This window comes from Notechis scutatus, chromosome 3 (genome assembly GCF_049901735.1).
Source record: "Notechis scutatus isolate UNSWTSFEM ecotype Mainland chromosome 3, rNotScu1.2, whole genome shotgun sequence".
NCBI classification, from domain to species: domain Eukaryota; kingdom Metazoa; phylum Chordata; class Lepidosauria; order Squamata; family Elapidae; genus Notechis; species Notechis scutatus.
In genome coordinates, this window is record NC_142011.1 from 137,805,559 (window position 1) to 137,823,919 (window position 18,361).

Sequence of the window (18,361 nt, forward strand, 5' to 3'; positions counted from 1 at the left end):
TCAGACATAGTAGCGTATCAACCATATAAATACCCATAAGATTGAAAAGAGTAAAGAATGATCAATGTGATTAATTACTGTAATTTCAGTATAGTATCCTAGCTGACACTGAGACTTATTTCTGGGGAAGTGCATAAAGGAAAGTTTTCTTTTCTTTCCAAATTGGTCTCACCTGCAATTGGAGGAAAAGCTGACTGCTGCCACCCTTGATGAGGGAATTGGCAGGGATGAATCAGATATACAAATTAAGTCTTTAGCTAAACTAAGGGAAAAAAAACAAACAGAGCGGGCAGTGACAGTACTCCAACCATCCACCAGAAAGCCTGGATCATTCAATAAAATACTGAATATACAATAATAATATACCTTCTTCCAGGACGCTTATCTCTCATTGTAATCTTGCTTGGCAATTAGTCTCCATTCAGGATTCAGCCCGTTTACCTGAGTTTAGTCAAAACCTGCCAGCCTTTATTGTTTTTAGTCTTTATTTCTAGCGTCTGGGCAGTGTGGTTAATAAAAGGGCCGCACCACCACGTACAGGCTAGAACACGTTGAACCCTTTTGAAAACCTCTCAGCATTTATTTGCCAACCGGATTAAAATCGCGTTCAATTTCCAAGGAATCGTGGAACGATTTTCCTTGCCAATTTCCGCGCGGGAAGCCCACGCCCTGGAGGTTCCCTTTTAAAGGGCTGGCGAAACCCGGCCGCTCTTCCACAAGCTGCAGCACAGTCGCACTTCTCCCCGCCGCTCGCCGAGGACTTTCTCCCCCGCCTGAGAGGAGGATATTGCAGAGAGCGGGTAAGGAGGCGGAAGGGAGGAAGGTGGTGGCAAGCGGCTGAAGCAATTCTGCTCCGCCCTGCAGATCGCGCACCCTTTCTGGAGGGCTGGCCGCGGAAGAACGTCTCTTTTCGGCCTCTTTCCTGGAAAGTTAATATATATGCAGAAAGACTTTTCTCTAGGTTAAAAAAAGTAAAGCTTTCGCCCGCCGTTCGGAATTCAGAATTGCAGGGAAAGTCCAAAAGGCGTTCACAGCTCGGCTGCCTTGCCGCCTTTCCTGGAAACGAGGCGGGGAACGGTGATTTGTAACAGCAAAGGGAGGTTGTGGCTCTTTAAAGGGCTAACCAGGAAGTTGAAACATCTGCTTTTTCACGTCTGGATTCCTTTCCTTCCCTATCTGAGGGTTTTCAACCCTCCCGCCTCCTTGAAGGGGCGGAGTGCAGTTAGGTGCTTGAGTCAACCCAGGCTGAGGATAACCTCAACATTAATCCTTTTGCTTCTTCCAGGATTTCTTGCGGTTTCTCCTCAGCCAGACGTCTCCAGTATAACTGTCCTAGTAGCCCAGAATCCTAACTTTTCCCCAGGTAGGACCATTGTAAGTTTTTCTCAGTCTCCCCTGTCCTGCCGGTGCCACAAAGTGAGATTGAGCTAAAGTGCCAGTGGACAGTTTGCAGTGGCCCCCTTGTTTGGGAGCTTGATTGACACTTTGCTGAGCCTAAACCAGCTTTTGCAGTACAATGTGCTGCTGTGAGTTTGGAGTTACCTGTTGCACTACCAATCTTCCCATGGTGGGTTCGTTATTGGATAGGCAGAGGAGAGATGTTAGGGATGCCTGGTTGGGATTCTCAATTCCCTGTGTCCTGATAGAACTGCTGTTTTCTGTGAAGCTGTTCTGTTGCATTGAGTAGAGGAATGCCCCCACCACCACCACCAAATATCTGGCAGAATGAAAAACTTAATAGAATTTAATAAACTTCTTTCATACTTTTATTTTACATACGCTGTGGCATGGCCGGTACTTTGTACTACTTAGGATTGCTACTGTTGTTCCTTAATATGGAGGCTAACTTTTGATTTTTCTAAAGCATTCTTGCCTACACTGCAGAAAAAAAACATTTTACTTTTTTCACATGGGGAGACTCTGTTGTTATCTTTGGAATTATATATAAATCTGGAAGTGGGGTTCATAGTTCTTTTAGATTTTTCCCACTAAGTTCTGTAGATCATGTTCCTTAAAGTAGAATGATCAAGTCGAACAAAGAAATAGTTCCTTGGGTGGGGGGTTTCAGTCATTATCTAGGACATAATCTATGGTTTATCATACTATATTTTTTTTTCTAGATTCAGAAACATGGACAGTCTTTCTGCAGCAAACACAACCTTTGCCCTCAATCTCTTTAAGAAGCTTAGTGAAAATGATCCTACCAAGAACTTGTTTTTTTCTCCTTTGAGTATCTCTTCTGCACTGCTTATGGTCTTGTTGGGTACCAGAAATAACACAGAAGCTCAGATGTCAAAGGTATATCAAGATACATTTTACCAAAATGAAAAAGGGGGCTGGCTAGGAGGTGGCCCCTAGCCAATTATGACAACATCTAATTTATTTATTAAATTTAAATGCAGCCCATTTTACAGTCACACAACTCTATGTGATTATCTATGACCAGCTCTAGAAAGTTCCAAGTACACCTATCAATTTAAAAAGTCTTCATTCTTAAGAGGAGGCTATTTGTGCATTTGCCAAGTGTTTGATTAGCTCTTGAAAAATGCAGTATGCAGAAGGGATACCATTGTTATTCTGCTCCCAATGCAATTCTCATTCAGATTTGGGACTCTGTTTGCATGAGGAGGGGAGCATGCATAGGAAGTGCAATAGGGATTCAGTCCCTCTGGGGCTAACTTTTTAAAAGGCATAGTTGCTAACTATTGTAAATAGTATTATTTGTGACAAAAGTCTTTAACTTGAAGTTCCAGGGTTTGAAAATCCATTTTTGTGGATATTCTTCACCACAATGACCGAAAATCAGAAAGACAATTTTACTGATACGCTGCAGTAGGAAAAACATTCCACTTCTAGTGTAAGACCTGAAATTTGCATTTTTAAAAAATAAATAGGAACCCCGAAGTTGGGGAGTTGGGAGATGGACATACAATGTTGGTTCTGTTTTGTACTTCAATCCAGGATACCCATAGCATTCATTTATTTCTCAAATTTATAGACTGCCCAGAGCCATTATGAATTTAAAAAATGCAAAATACAATAAAAATTAAAAAAGAAGAAAACGACACAGGCCTATGCAACACATTAATAGAATCCACCTAAGCTACATGTGGAAAAAAATAGTTAAAGGATGGCACGGTCACGGGAATGAACCTCTGTGGGCAAATGGTTCCAGAGCCCAAGTATCATGATGAAGAGGACAAAACATAGCATTATTTTTAAGAGGAGACCTGGAGCAACTCTGCCGCATCCTATTGAAACAATGGGAGAGGGGTGGCCATGGCGATACATGCCATGAAGATGTTATAGGTGGCAATCAACCTTGAATTTCATCCACTCACTTGTGGATAGCTTGCAGTAGAGGTGTAACTATACCTGCCTATATTGCTCCATTGTTGACCAGCTGCAGTTTCTGAGTGGCCTTCAAGACTAACTCAAAGACAGAGGTGTCAAATTTATGATCCGCAAGCCGGGTGTGTCTCGCACTGGCCACGCCCATCCCCATTTTAGCAAAGGGAAAAAAGTTGTGATTCATCCACTGATGACAATGTGATGGCGTGAGTTTGACACACCTGCTCTAAGAGGTGCGCTTTGCAGTAGCTAACGTGAGGGAAGTGTGTCATGGTTCCGATGGATGCCCTAATTAATTCATGAGCCTCAAGCTTAGACAGAATGACTAAGAGAAGAGATCCCCAGTCCAGGAAAAGGTACGGTTTGTGTATTAGACAGATCTAGACAAAGCATCCTCCCAAGCCACTGCTGACAACTGCAGCGACTATTGAGTCCAAGAAGACTCCAAATTGTGTACAGATTCTGTCTAAGGGAGTTCCACCTCATTCACACTTAAAGTTGGAAAGTTCTTCCTAGAAGCGTTAAGTTCAGCCTTTGCCTTCAAATGTGCTGCTTACCTTTACCCTAAGAAATACTTTCTATTATAAATTTGGAGTAAAGTTGGCGGTATACATTGATTCAATTTGCTCAAAAGTTTATATAAAAAGTAAAAGTAGGTACAAGAATGTACCTTCTGCTTTAAAAATATTTTATGCATGGAGGGATTGCTCTTTGTGATTTAGAAATCTATTTTTCCAGGAAAGGAACATTTCTGAAAATCCTGTATCTCTCTTGCTTGTCAGTCAAATTGTTTTTCAGAGGAGATCAATGACTAGGACTTTCAAACTTGTGAAGTCCAAATATATACAGTAGAGTCAACTCAAGCTGAACTTTGGGGACCATATGAACATCGATACCGTATGAGTTTCCAGACAACTGCAGGGAGGTGGTTTCCTTTAAGGAAGGGTGTTTTTTTCTTGTACTGTACAAGCTTGGAGTTTAGCTTTGAACCCTAGATCTGATCAGCTATTAATTTAAAAAGCTATACATTTGAAAGTTAGTTCCAAATTATATGGGATATCATTTGTAAGTTTTTCCAAGATTTGCTATTGTTGCATTACATTTTGAATTGATTTTAAACCTAATTTGATTATCCACATCTCTCTTATAGGTGCTTTCTGTATCCAAAGACAGAAAGGTTCATCAAAAATTTGAGAAACTTATTTCTGAAATCAACAAACCAGGTGCCAATTATATCCTCAGTCTAGCCAACCGGCTCTTTGGAGAAACATCATATGATTTTCTTGCAGTAAGTTACATACATGTTGGAGAACTGGCTGGAAACAACCATAAAAGCTCGGTTTGTTCTAATGTTTGCCTATCTCATTGTAATTGCAATTTGGCTCTAACAAAATACCGAATATTCCTATAATTTTACATGTTAAACAATTGGCTGGAAATAAACCATAAATGTTCTGTGTGTTCCAATGTTTGCTTATCTCATTGCAATTGCAGTTTGGCTCTAAAATGTATCTGGTGCTCCTATAGCTATAACTTGGTCTATTGAGTTATCTGAAGGGAGAATTAAAAGGCCAGCTGCTTTTACTGGGAATGTTACAGGAACAACCAGTAATATTTTAGCTTCTTAAATATAGAACTCTATAGAAAAGGCAAAATAGAACCGTGTGACCAATAATTGCCAAATATATTCTTGAATAAACAAACTGTATTAACTATCCAAAGGCCCTGCCTGTTTGTAAGGTGTATTCAGCATAATAAATAATGTTTCCAGATTGTTAGTTCATAGAAAAATGAGACAAAATCCATTCTTGTCTTTATTACTGCTTCTGTTGTTGAGATGTCATTGTTTCTTAAGTCATTTATAGAATCCACTGAGAAATTCTGCAATGCAGGTCTGGAGAAACTTAACTTCAAACAAGCTTCAGAAGATTCGAGAAGACATATAAATGCCTGGGTAGAAGAAAAAACATCAGGTGAGAACGATAATAAGAGTTTAGTATTTGCATTCAGTAAGACATGCAATATTGTGTGTGCATGTGAGACAGACAAGGCAGGCAAATCTACCATAGTTAACCATTACTTGCTACATCGAAGCCCATCAAACCTCTATGAAATTCTAGCTAAGAATAGATTTTTGGTTTTATCCATGGACACATCTGAGCAGATTTCCGTTACTTAACTTGCTTGTTGTTTAACTTGTGTGTGTGTGTGTGTGGTAACCTTACTAAATAATTATATAAGATGGGCAACTATATAAATGTTAAGGAAGGGGAGGGAGGGAGGGAGGACTGGCCCTGTGGAAGCAAAAGCCATATCCCATCCTCAGTCAGAAGAGCTCTGGGTGACCGTCTTGAGCTCCTGAAGGAGAATCAAGGTAGAAATCTAATAATTAAATAAAAATTGCTTTATTTTGGCTTACCTACAAACATGTTCATGATTTAATGAGTACTAAATATAAAATTATAAATTGTAAAAGTTTTTTTTAATTCTCAAAAGCAAAAATTCGGGATCTGCTTGGCCCAGGAATAATTGTTTCGCGTACAAAACTGGTTTTGGTGAATGCTATCTATTTCAAGGGAAACTGGGCAGATAAATTCCACAAAGATCACACAGAGGAAAAGCCATTCTGGATTAACAAGGTATTCATTTATTAACACAGTAAAATAGATATTCTGAATATTTTAAATTGTGTTATTTTGTATATATCTGAAGCAAGTGTGGCATTAATTTGAAACATTCTTATAGCAAAGAAATTTCTTCCTCCTTACATTTTATTGATCTTCATGGAAATAGATGAATCATGAAGATCTTGAGTCATTCTGGCTTTATTTGTAGCAATTCAGACTTTTCAGTCATTGAAACTTTATGCAGGGATTTTTACTGCATCACCACTCCCACTAATTCTATATGATTAACTACAATATGTACAGAGTGATTATTGAATTTATTTGCCAAATATAGGGTTCTTTAATGTATTATCACCTGGAAGTATTCAAAGGAGGAGGAACAGGTACAATATCTTTCTGTGTTGCTATTCATGAAGAAAAACTAGTTTTAATATTATAAACATCTGATTATTTAAGAAAACTGCTGGTTAGAGCCACAGCGCAGCTGAACGTGTATGAGTGGCAAGCCAGCGGGCAATCCACATGCTGGCGTGCCAGCACACCACACGTAAGTCATGTTGTGCACAGGACTGCCAACCCGCCTGTTGAGCAAGGGCTGCATGCCCCCCAGTTCTCCTCTCCTCCCCAGCCCAGCGGCTGAGATGCTGCTATAGGCAGTGTAGACAAGTATAGTACAGACAAGAGGTAGTGCAACCTGTGATGCAGCCAGAACAATCTGGAGCTGAACACTCTTATAACTGTAGAGATGATAGATTTTAAAAGAAGTTCTCCTGTTCTACCACCTCTTGCAATATTAAGCGACACAGTATCAACAGTAGACACCTTCAAATTTCTAGGTTCTATTATCTCCAAGGCCTTGACATGGACACCTAACATTAGAACCATTATTAAAAAGGCACAACAAACAAATTTCTTCCTGTGTCAAGTCAAAAAACTCAGATTGCCCAAGGATCTGTTGATACAGTTCTATAGAGGAATTATTGAGTCAGTCATTTATAACCTCAGCAACTATCTGGTTTGGCACAGCAACCAAACAGGACAGGTACAGATGTCAATGGATAGTTAGGACTGCAGGAAAAACAATTGCAACCAGGCTATTTTCCATTGAGGATCTGTATACTGCATGAATCAGAAAGAGGGTTGAAAAAATACCTACAGACCCCTCACATCCTGGATGTGATCTATTTCAACTTCTCCCATCAGGACACCACTGTAGAGCATTGCATGCCAAAACAACCAGACATGACAATAGCTTTTTTTCCATATTTCATCTTTTCTCATCTTTCCTACTATCTTTTCCTATTGGTTTCTTATGATTTATCAATTGTTTGGAACTTATGGTTAATGATTGTAACTATGATTCATGACATATGACCTACTACTTGCTGTTTATATGTACACTGGGAGCTTATACACTGGAGACAAATTCCTTGTGTGTCTGATCACACTTGGCTAATAAACAATTCTATTCTAATTTGATTTAAAAGTCAAACCAAAAGATGAAAGCTTTAAGGGGGGGACCCAAGACTGAATATGTGATAGAATAATTTGTATTTCCTATTTATTTGAAATATTTCTTTTAACATACATATTCTTTACTTGTAGAATGAAAGCAAAACTGTGCAGATGATGTTCAAGGAAGGGAAATACAACACGACCTACATATCAGACTATCGGACTTCAATTCTTGAGATTCCATATGTTGGTAATGAGTTGAGCATGATCATTCTGCTCCCTGATAAGATTGCAGATAACTCTACTGGATTGGAGAAGGTGAGTTTTTCTTTCATGAACAGAATTTAAACCCTTGCCCCTCTAAAAACATCTCTGATACTAGCTGTACGCTGTCCTTTTTTAATACTGAAGCTTGGCTTTCTGCAATTATAGTTATATTATTGGGTTGACTTGTGTTTTCCCTTGTTTTGAAAAGATGCAAAAAACAAAAAAGCTCAAATGCATGAGCTAGTGCAGTTATGTCCCAAACCATTGGATACAAGATGTGATTCCAGTGATGTAGTCAAGGCAATTGATAAGATTGCCAATAGTTTGCAGTACTTCTGACAATACAAGGGACTCATTAAGAACTAGTTGCTTGAGTTACATTATGCTAGTATTGTATCATCTTCTCCAGCTAAAACAAAGTAGGCTATATTGTCTGAATAAACAGAGTCCTGTGGAGTCCATCTCCAAAGGATGAGACGATTCTGCAAAAAATTCGAAGTATTCTCTCGCTATACATATCCCTTCCATAGCAGAGGTGGTATTCAGCAGGTTCTGACCAGTTCTGAAGAACTGATAGTGGAAATTTTGAGTAGTTCCCGGCAAATTCCACCTCTGACTGGAGATTTTACAGTGTCCTTCTCCTGCCGATAGTAAAAAATTGAATCCCACCACTGTTCCATAGGAACAGGCTAGTGTCCATTCTTGTCTTTTGATATAAACCAAAACCATTGTCACTTTGGAAGCCATATTTTACATAGAAGCTTCGAGGCTGCCACATTTAGTGCCTGGGAATTTGGGAGGGAGATTTCATTAGACTCAACAACATTCTTCTTATAAAGTCAAGGACATGTCACCCGGTACCTGGAGAGGAGAGTGGAGGAATGTCTCCAGTTGGGATGATGCTTGATTGGACCATGTGATGGGCTGGTGGGTGCAGGGGATGGATTTTATATTTCTGTTGGGAAGGGAAAACCCAGAACTCTCAAATTCGGGTTTTCCTAGATGTGATAACATGACTTTTTAAATAAATTCTTACTTGGATGAACTTTGTTTCTGAGTGTTGAATGAAAATGGGAAGTTTCATTGGAACGCCGACAACGATGTTCTGCACATTCAAAGGGTAATTTTATTTCTGATAGTTGTATAGGTAGTCTTTGATTTAATGACCATTCATTTAGTGACCATTCAAAATTATGACAGTGCTGAAAAAACCCTGGTCCTCATACTTACGACTGTCATATCATCTCCCTGTGTTCACGTGATTGCAGGTTGGGTACCTAGCAAACAACTCACATCTACAACTGATTGTAGTGTCCTACAGACACGTGGTCATGATTTGTGACCTTTTAGGCCAGTTTCCAGCACACTTGGGACAACCAGAGATTCTTAACTGTGGTGATTCTCTTGAACATCCTTCATAAAAATTGTAAAATTGGGGTCCAGTTTGACTTACGACCACAATGACTTAGAACAGAAATTCTGATCGCAGTTGTTGTGGTCATAAATTGAAGACTACCCATAGTTACTATTTAGCAGCCCTTTTGATTTATATTCTTTGGTTACATCTTTGTATTTGTTCTTGGCTGTGTTTTACTTAAACTTGGAGAAGCGTAGCTATGCTGTAACTTAGAGGTTTTAGAATTAAGTAAAATCAATACAAAACATTCAACTATTAAAATTGTCCAAGATACTATGCAAAGTGATCAGCAATGCGTGACATCAGATGATTTTTTTTATTATTTTTTTTTGCAATCTGAAGTGAAAATTTTAGGTTGGGAAAAAGTATGAAATGCTAGTTTAAGTAAATTGGGTCATCACTAAGATAGCTTTATGAAAGTCTTTATGAGCGTATAAGGAAAGTTGAAATTTCTCCGATTTCACTTGAAAGGTAATATACAAAATAATGTCGCAGATGTTATAAAATGTGTATGGGTGTATGTGTTATCCATAATTAATTTGTCTTTTGATTTCCACTGGCAAATTAATCTTTATATTTCATTAGGATGACAATAATTTCAATTTTAACAACCAAAGTAATTGGCTATATGTCCAAAAATGGAGGATTTACAGACATTTGCTTCTTTTTCTTGGCAAGCTTCAAAATACCTTTTACTCTAACAATGCTCTGTACTTGATAAGAGTCAGTAGAAGTTTCCTGTCACTACTAAGAAAACAGGTACCGATATGGTTCTAAGTAAGGTCCATTTTTGTCACTTTTAATTACCTTTCCTAAAATTCTAGAGGGAAATAGAAGAACGTGCAACTGCTTGTAAGATTTCAGGATTTTTCTATCACTGTATCATATTTTGCCAGAGTGAAATTATTAGGATAAGTCATGGTGTCATACAGCCAGGAATTCCTTTCTCCTTTAATGCTTTTCGTCTTATTTCAGCTGGAGAGAGAAATTACATATGAGAAACTCATGGAATGGATCAATCCAGAGAAGATGTTCCCAAGAGAAATTAAACTCTCCTTTCCCAAATTTAAATTGGAAGAAAAATATGATCTGAACCCTGTTCTGAGAAGCATGGGAATGACGGACGCGTTTGATGCGGGCAAGGCAGACTTCTCTGGAATGTCAACTAACAAAGATTTAGTCATATCTGAAGTTGTTCACAAATCATTCATAGAAGTCAATGAGGAAGGCACTGAGGCAGCTGCTGCCACTGGTGTAGTGATGTCTAACAGTGCACAGCGTCCAGTAGAATTAAATGCTGACCATCCGTTCCTCTTTTCTATTATCCAACAATCTACAAACAGCATCCTGTTCTTTGGTAGATATTCCTCTCCATAATGGGTGCATCCAGCATACGTTGGTTACAATGGCCTTGACCATTAATTCCTCATCAGATTTGTATAAACCATATGATACTGAGCTTTCACTATCACACTTACAATCTTTTCTGTAATTAGGGTAGAGATAGTTCCTTTGTAATACTCCATAATGCTGGATTTTAATTCTTTATGTCCAGAATTATTTTTAATCAATTCAAGAAAATAAGTTTTAAGTACAAGTGTCCTGATTCATAGATAAATCCTGCAAAATTGCTTTGCTTATATAGGAATGTGGGCTGTTAAGCATGAATCAAGTGTATTACAACACTGATGTAACTATGTATTTGCTCAGTATACATTTCCATGTGACGATACAAGTACAGTCAGCTCAGCTTCCATTGGGACATATTTTATCATTTGAATGACATCATGACTAGTTGTAGATGCCTCTGCTAAGCGTATAATGGCAAATGTACACAGTGCTAGAATGAGGACACATACATATTTTTGTGATCATCATTTAACCAAGCAGTTTGATTTTATGTAACTCAAATATCTACAAATGATATTTACCATATATACTTTAATTCTTATTTTGCTGCAGTATTTCACTTAAACAAAATGGAAATAAAAGAGCATTCGATTATGTTGCTTTCAGATTTATTAAGAGCTGGTATGATGATAGACTCTTTACATCAGGTGTCCCAAAGGCCTGCTCTGTGGCCTGTACCAGTCCATGGACCGTTGGGAACTGGGCCCCACAAAGGGCAGACAAGCATACAAAGCTTTATTTGCATATGAACGGGATAAGACTAAGTGCGCAAATCCTTCCACCGCCACCAACAACAACAACCCTTCCCCCCCATCCATATGGGCAAACGGTGGGGACCCCTCTGAAATTCATCAGTTATACCCAAATTGGATTTCAGGTAGTCCTTGTCTGTAATCGAGCACAGAATGATGTTTTTGCAATCATAAGTTATGATATCATGTGACCAGATTCTATGGTATGATAGTTACTATGATGGTCACTAAATGAACATGCAGTTGTTAAGTAAATTCATTTTCCCCAATGGGCATTTTGTTGCTGGAAACTGAAAGTGAAAGCTGGAAACTAGAAACAAAAAAGTTGCAAATTGTAGTCATGGGACCATGGGATGCTGCAAAGAGCCATAAAGGTGAGTCAGTTGCCAAGTGCCCAAAATACAATCACATGATCACAAAATGTGTGCCTGGCTATTTTAACTCTGAAACCACATAAGTAGCTCTGGGGAGGACTGTGGTAACTTCATTAAGTGGCCAGTTAGAAGTCAATGACAACCTCTAGAGTAAAAAATTATGTATTGGATTAATAGGATGGAATGGATAACCGTGTGAGCCAAATGTCCATTAAATTAAATTCAATATTTTAGTAATGAATATGGCAAGGTGGATAAAAAGGGTGGTGGGCGTTGCTTCCCCTCTGTCTCCATCACAGCATGGCAAATTCTGCAATATAGCCAAAGAGAAACCAATAAGCACTATACATGCACTTAAGAGTATAAATTCTGGTAGAAGAACCAGCAATGTAAAAAGTAATGAGACATAGTAAGGTATTAGCAATGTGAGAGATGGATTATCACTTTTGCTGGTTACGGTATCTGGCTGCCATATTCACCATCCCACAAAAGTTTTCTTTCTTTTAGGCAGTAGCAGACGTTCTATCCCATGTAAAAGGAATGAGCTGGTATTCAGCAAGATGATTTGGAAATTTTGCATAATCCCCTAAAAATTCACAATTTAGCAGGGCACACTTTATTAGTAGGAATAAAAAATGAATTATTAGCTAGGAGTCAAATTGCCGAATAATTAGATTCCTTGTAAAAACGAGGAATCAGATTGTTGGGGGCAATATGCTGATTTTGTAAACTGCTTAGAGCGTGTATGAAGCGGTATATACTGTAAGTCTAAGTGCTATTGCTATGAAAAACTACATGATTCCCTTAACTGCAGCAATTCGCTTAACAACCTGGAAAAAGAGGACATAAATAAAATGTGTCTCACTTTAACTGCCTTCCAGAACAGAAATTCTGGACCTAATTGAGGTTGTAAATCAAGAACTACCTACAATATATGCTGGCTTCCTCTATTGTGGACTCCCCCTCATTTTTATGCTATATATAACTCAAAGCAGCAAATATGCTTAATATTTCAACATATATCTACCTTTCTGACTTAGGTTCCATTTGTGCCAGGTACACAATCCTAATAGATCTGATGACATTTATGGCTAACGTGTGCATGTGCTGTCACTTGTCTACGTGCATCTGAGCATAAGAGTAGGCTGTGACCTGAGGGTCCAAACCAAGAGTGGTTAGGGGTCCTAGCTGGATGGCAGGTCTCTTCCAGCGACTATCTTATCCGAGTCACAGGCACCATTAAAATCAGCAACCCATTGCAATGAGGTCCACTGACATGGCTGAAGCCATGGCCAGTAGCCCTGAACACATCCCAAGATGTGTTATATTTTTCTGTATGCATTTCACAAAACTTACTTCCTTGTTCCTGCTTACTGACAGTCTCCACATATACCTGTGTGTTCTGTCTCACCTGTGGCCACAAGGTGAGAGTCCAAATGTCCAAAGGAAAAAGCACAAACAAACAATATCAGGAACAACAGAGTTAACTTTCCTCTGTAGTCATCGTTGGCAGCTTTCCCAGAAGCTGTCTACGAACCCAGATAATGAGCAGCACGATAAATCAAATCCGAAAGGCAAACAGAAGGCTTCTTCCAAACTGCGAATGTAATTAACGAAGTTTGACCCAACAAGGATCTCTAGCTAACACGCCTCCTTATATTCCTTGAAGGGGCGTGTCAGTCTCTCTAATTAGTTTCTCATTTGATGTTTCCTTTCAATTTGTGCTTGACGTCTCAACCTACGTCTAGTCCTTGCATCAACCCAACATTCGTCAGTTTGATCATCACTCAAAGACTCTGGCACGTTCTGTGGATCAGCTGCTGACACCTGAGGCATAATTGATGTGGAAGGTTCGGGAGAGGATGATGATTCTGACACTTCCTCATCCTCCTGGCTCACGTCTGCATCTCCCATTAAAGCAGGCTCAAATCCCAATGCCAAACCCTCCTCATCACTTGAACCTGTGTCTTCTGACACATCAGACTCAAAGCGCACAGCAGGCTCAAACCTCACAGTCACAACACCTATGTACATCTCAAACCTCTATCCCTCAGATACTTATAGTTCCTTATTTCTCATGGTGGTTTCATCCTTCTATGTCCAAATATATTTATAAAGCTACATACTTTACAAAATCATGTCTCACAATTAGCAGCAGTTCAGCAGGATTACAAATTGTCTGGTACATTTTGAAATCATCCTATCTAAAACTTTGCTTCATGTCTCTTTATTCTGAGGCCTGCTATCATCCAAAGGCCTTGTTGAATCTGATAGATCAATAGCCTATACATTTGTTTCCCACACAGGAAAGGAATATTTCAGAAACTTCTCCATCTCTCTTGCCTGTCAGTCAAATTGATTTTCAAAGAAGTTCAATGACTAGGACTTTCAAACATGGAGAAGTCCAAAAATGTGCAGGTCAAGCTTAGCTTTTAGGCAGGGGTGTGGAAGGACTTTTATCTGGAGTCATGTACCAATGAGAGAGTTTGGGGTAGTGGTTAAGGCATCGGACTAGAAACTGGGAAATCTAGTTGTGCCTTAGAGATAAAGCCAGCTGGGGGACCTTGGGCCAGTTGTACTTTCTCAGTCTTAGGAAGGAGGCAAAGATTTCTGAAATCTTTCCAACAAAACTGCATGGACTAATCCAGGCTGTCAGGAGTTAACCCTGTTGAAAAGCACGTGCACACACACCCATACACGCACACACACAGAGAGAGAGAGAAAGATATCTATCAATCAACAAACTAATTGATGAAATATCTCATTGGCAGTTATATTTGTATAAGAGACACTAAACAGTTGAAAAAAGGATACTTAAATAATAAGTATGGTCATTAATGGAAAATGTTCCATTTGCAAGTGGCACATGATTACTTCGACAGGGGTGGGATTCAGCCAGTTGGGGCCGATTCGGATGAAACAGATGTTAATTTTACATCCAGTTCGGCGAACCAGTAGTTCCGAAGACCAGCTGGTCCTTCCCGCTCCGTCCCTCCCCTCCCAGGAGTCCCGACGCGCCCTGTTCCGGCTCCAGGTAAGTGCAGGGAACCACCCCCTGCACCCATTTTTGCTCCCAGAAGGCTCCAGGGAGGCTTTCTAGGCCGAAAACAGGTCACAGTGGGGGATCTGGACCTCCCTGCGCCTGGTTTTTGCTCCCAGGAGGCCTCCCTGCACGCCCAGTTTGGGCTGCCAGAAAGCTCCAGGAGGCCTTCAAGAGAAGAAGGAAGAAAGGGAGGGAAGGAGGGAGGGAGGGAAAGGAAGAAAGAGGGAGGGAGGGAAGGAAGGAAAAAGAGGGAAGGGAAAGTGAATGAGATATAGAGGGAGGGATGGATAGAGGGAGGGAGGGAGGGAGAAAAATGAGAGGAAGGAAACCCTGGCACTAGATGCAGCTTTAGAGGATTTTGCTGGCAGGATGAATAAACAGAAAGTAAATGCTCAGAAATCTGTGCAGAGGACAAGGTCAACGTTCTCTACAATATTGTAAGCTACCCAGGGTGGCCAATAAATTAACTGACTGACTGACTGACTAACTTTCTAAGGTAGAGTGGCCTCAGAGTGGCAAACAATCACACATTGAGATGTCAATACAATACACATGAACTGGGTTTTTCTGATTCTATTTCAGTATCTGAACAATTACACCACGTTGCCTCTTAGTGTTTACTTATATTAATATCTTACATTGTATTCTTTTACATTATTTGCATTTATTGACATAGTTATTTCTTTAACACTTTGAAATACTTATTATTTTCCTGAAAGGAATATTTTTTTCATGTTTACTCCATTCTGCGTTGACACAATTATGCCAAAAACAGGTCACAGTGGGGGGTCTGGACCTCCCTGCACCTGGTTTTTGCTCCTAGGAGGCCTCCCTGCATGCCCAGTTTTGGCTGCCAGAAAGCTCCAGGAGGCCTTCAAGAGAGGCCACCACAAAGAAGAACTCTGTTAGGGATAACATTGTTTACCCTAACTGGTTTGGGTAAAAATAATAAATATGGTATCATGGTTTGTTAGTTAAAGTGTGTGTAACTTTAACAGCAAGAATGTAATTAAGGGTGTGGTTGTAAAAGCACTATATAAGAAGCGAGGCAATGCAGCTCTCTCTCTCTGACTTACTGATCCCTAATTACTGGATGGATTGCTGACTGCGTTCTTGCCGAAGAAGGAGTGTTGATATTTTTCTCAATGGAGAGAAAATAAAGATTGGACTGATTTATTGTAAGTGAACTGACATTGGCTATTCAACACGGACTTTGCAAATAGAGTATCCCCGACAAGACTTGACTGAAATTGATATATGACTAATGGACCGTTATTTTGACTATGCTATAATTCTTAAATGGAATAAACTATATTTTTGATAGCACAAGCGTATCTGTATTTTTACTGCGTGTTAACTAGAAAACTTATCTCACACATTTACCTGTCTTCCTATCTGACTTCGCTGCACATTCTGTTTAGTTTGTTTTCCTTAACACCCGTTGGGGAATCCAGGCTTAACAAACTCTACCGGAAAAGAATGTGCAGGAGGAAGATAAGAAGAGAAAGTTTTGGTTGACTGGGTCAAACAGCAAAAGCAACAAATAAGGTACCCTGGAATTGAAACTATTAAAAAAAAAAACCAATAACATTGTTCCCTAAGAAGATTTTTAAGCTGCGAAGGAGAGAGAAAAGGGAAAAGATTTGTTTTTGTTTTTCTCCTTTTCCTATACTGACAGCTAAGAGACTTAAGCAAGAAATTGGAAAAAAATCCACTTTGACATTAATAGGCATTTAATGCTGAAAATAAAAAGTCAAAGGGATAATCAAGATTTCTAGATAATTAAAAGCTTTTGAAAACAGGAAAGGAGAGAAAAAGAATAAAAGGGCAGGATCTGGAAGGGAGGAGACTGCCTGGAATTAAAAAGAACTTACAGCAAAATCTCAACAAGACTTCCAAAAGATACATCTTTACTGAAACATTGCAACAAAATAGTAAAACCCCAGGAAGAGAAAGTGGAAAAAGAAATAAGAAGAAACAGCTTGGGACTATTTGGATTACTTGGTGATCTCTGGATTCTTGGTTATTGTATTTCAATGACTAAAATCAATTGGGTGGTTGTTTCAAACTGTTTAAAATGGCTCCATTTTAGAAGAACTGAAAATGGAACTTAAAAAGTACAAAGAAGATGCACAAGAAGGGAGAGGTTCTTTTGGCTTCGTATTTCAGTTCTTAGAAATGGAGATTTGGAACTATGAGAAACAACAAGAAATGCCTGCAGAACAAGAAGATTGCGACAAAGAAGAAGCCATCTTTAATGAACAAGTAATCTTAGGTGGGCGGAAAAAGGAAAGGGGGGAAAGTGAATGGAAAGTTTAAGATTGGGGAAAACAACCTAAAAAAAGAATAGAGTGAAAAATAAGTATAAAATCAGAAAGCAACAGAAGAGGGAAATGCAGAAGAGAGAATTAGAAGTAGAGAGACAAGGGGGTAAAAAGGGGAGGGAGAAAATGAGAGGGAAGAAAGAAAGGAAAAGAAGTTATAAAGGACAGAAGCAAAATATAGAGAAACAGGGCCTATTTAGAGAAAATGGGTGAAAATCTAATGGAAAAAGGGATTCTGCAAAGGTACATAAGATAGTATTGTTATATTAGAAATAGAAATAATTTCAGAAAATATGAAACAATGTATGATTAAAATGTTTGATAAAATAGCTATCGTAACTCAATGAAATGCTTGTCAATAAATAAATGTGACAAAATGAATATTTAATGATTTACAAAACATATGTGAAGAGAAATAAGGGAAAAATTAATTATGGAGATTATATGTGTCTTTAAGGAAGTATGATATTTAATTGAAAAGAAATGTTAGAGATGTTAAGATTTTAGTGATTATTAATGATAGAACTGAATTGGAATGGAATGAGGGTTTATAATTACATATATTTATAATCCTTTTTTTAAAAGAATATAGTGTGTATTATAAGAATGTACCAAGCAGAATTCGATTGGAAGTTATGTATTATGTATTATATTGAAGGTCATAACCTTAAGGTATATATTGAAGTTTAAATAAGAGTTGAATGGATATAATTAAAAGATATAAAGGTGTCATACTCCAATTAGTAACTACAGGAGAAAATTTGTTTAATGAGAAAATTGAAATTGAAACAGAACAGACAAAAGTATAAATATAATGATTTGAATTGATATGAGATAATCAAAATAAAATTGAGAAAATTAAAAGAGGGGGAAATTATATAGAAAATGTAGAATAGTATAAGATATGGAATAGAACACAAAAATGAGCATGAAACTGAGTTTGTGTCTGTATAAAGAAGTTCAACCCGGGACCATGCTATTTTCAAAAAAGATGTTTTACTTGTATTTTGTATGTGTGAAAACCCAAATAAAACTTTATTTTAAAAAAAGAAAGAGGAAGGAAGAAAGGGAGGGAAGGAGGGAGGGAGGGAGGGAAAGGAAGAAAGAAAGAGGGAGGGAGGGAAGGGAAAAAGAGGGAAGGGAAAGCGAATGAGATATAGATGGAGGGATGGATAGAGGGAGGGAGGGAGAAAAATGAGAGGAAGGAAACCCTGGCACTAGATGCAGCTTTAGAGGATTTTGCTGGCAGGATGAATAAACAGAAAGTAAATGCTCAGAAATCTTTGCAGAGGACAAGGTCAACGTTCTCTACAATATTGTAAGCTGCCCAGGGTGGCCAAT

General features: G+C 38.7%; 1 protein-coding gene across 2 annotated transcripts; it reads left to right on the forward strand.

Moving 5' to 3' along the window:
* Positions 1-722: 722 nt before the first annotated feature.
* On the forward strand, positions 723-11,121 carry LOC113432574 (leukocyte elastase inhibitor-like). Of its 2 annotated transcripts, none has more exons than XM_087961212.1 (7): positions 723-800; positions 2,121-2,298; positions 4,502-4,639; positions 5,207-5,324; positions 5,848-5,990; positions 7,584-7,751; positions 10,093-11,121. In XM_087961212.1, the coding sequence occupies exons 2-7, from the start codon at positions 2,131-2,133 to the stop codon at positions 10,492-10,494; spliced, it is 1,137 nt and encodes a 378-aa protein (XP_087817338.1). In that variant the 5' UTR covers positions 723-800; positions 2,121-2,130; the 3' UTR covers positions 10,495-11,121. The 2 variants fall into 2 exon arrangements, with proteins under 2 accessions (XP_087817338.1, XP_087817337.1); XM_087961211.1 differs by lacking the exon at positions 723-800 and adding an exon at positions 1,291-1,363.
* Positions 11,122-18,361: the final 7,240 nt, after the last annotated feature.

Coding starts and splice junctions, on each gene's coding strand:
- LOC113432574 (XM_087961212.1), top strand. CDS start 2,131: ATGGACAGTCTTTCTGCAGCAAACACAACCTTTGCCCTCAATCTCTTT. Junction 2,299..4,501: donor CAGAAGCTCAGATGTCAAAG/GTATATCAAGAT, acceptor TCTCTCTTATAG/GTGCTTTCTGTATCCAAAGA. Junction 4,640..5,206: donor CATCATATGATTTTCTTGCA/GTAAGTTACATA, acceptor TTGTTTCTTAAG/TCATTTATAGAATCCACTGA.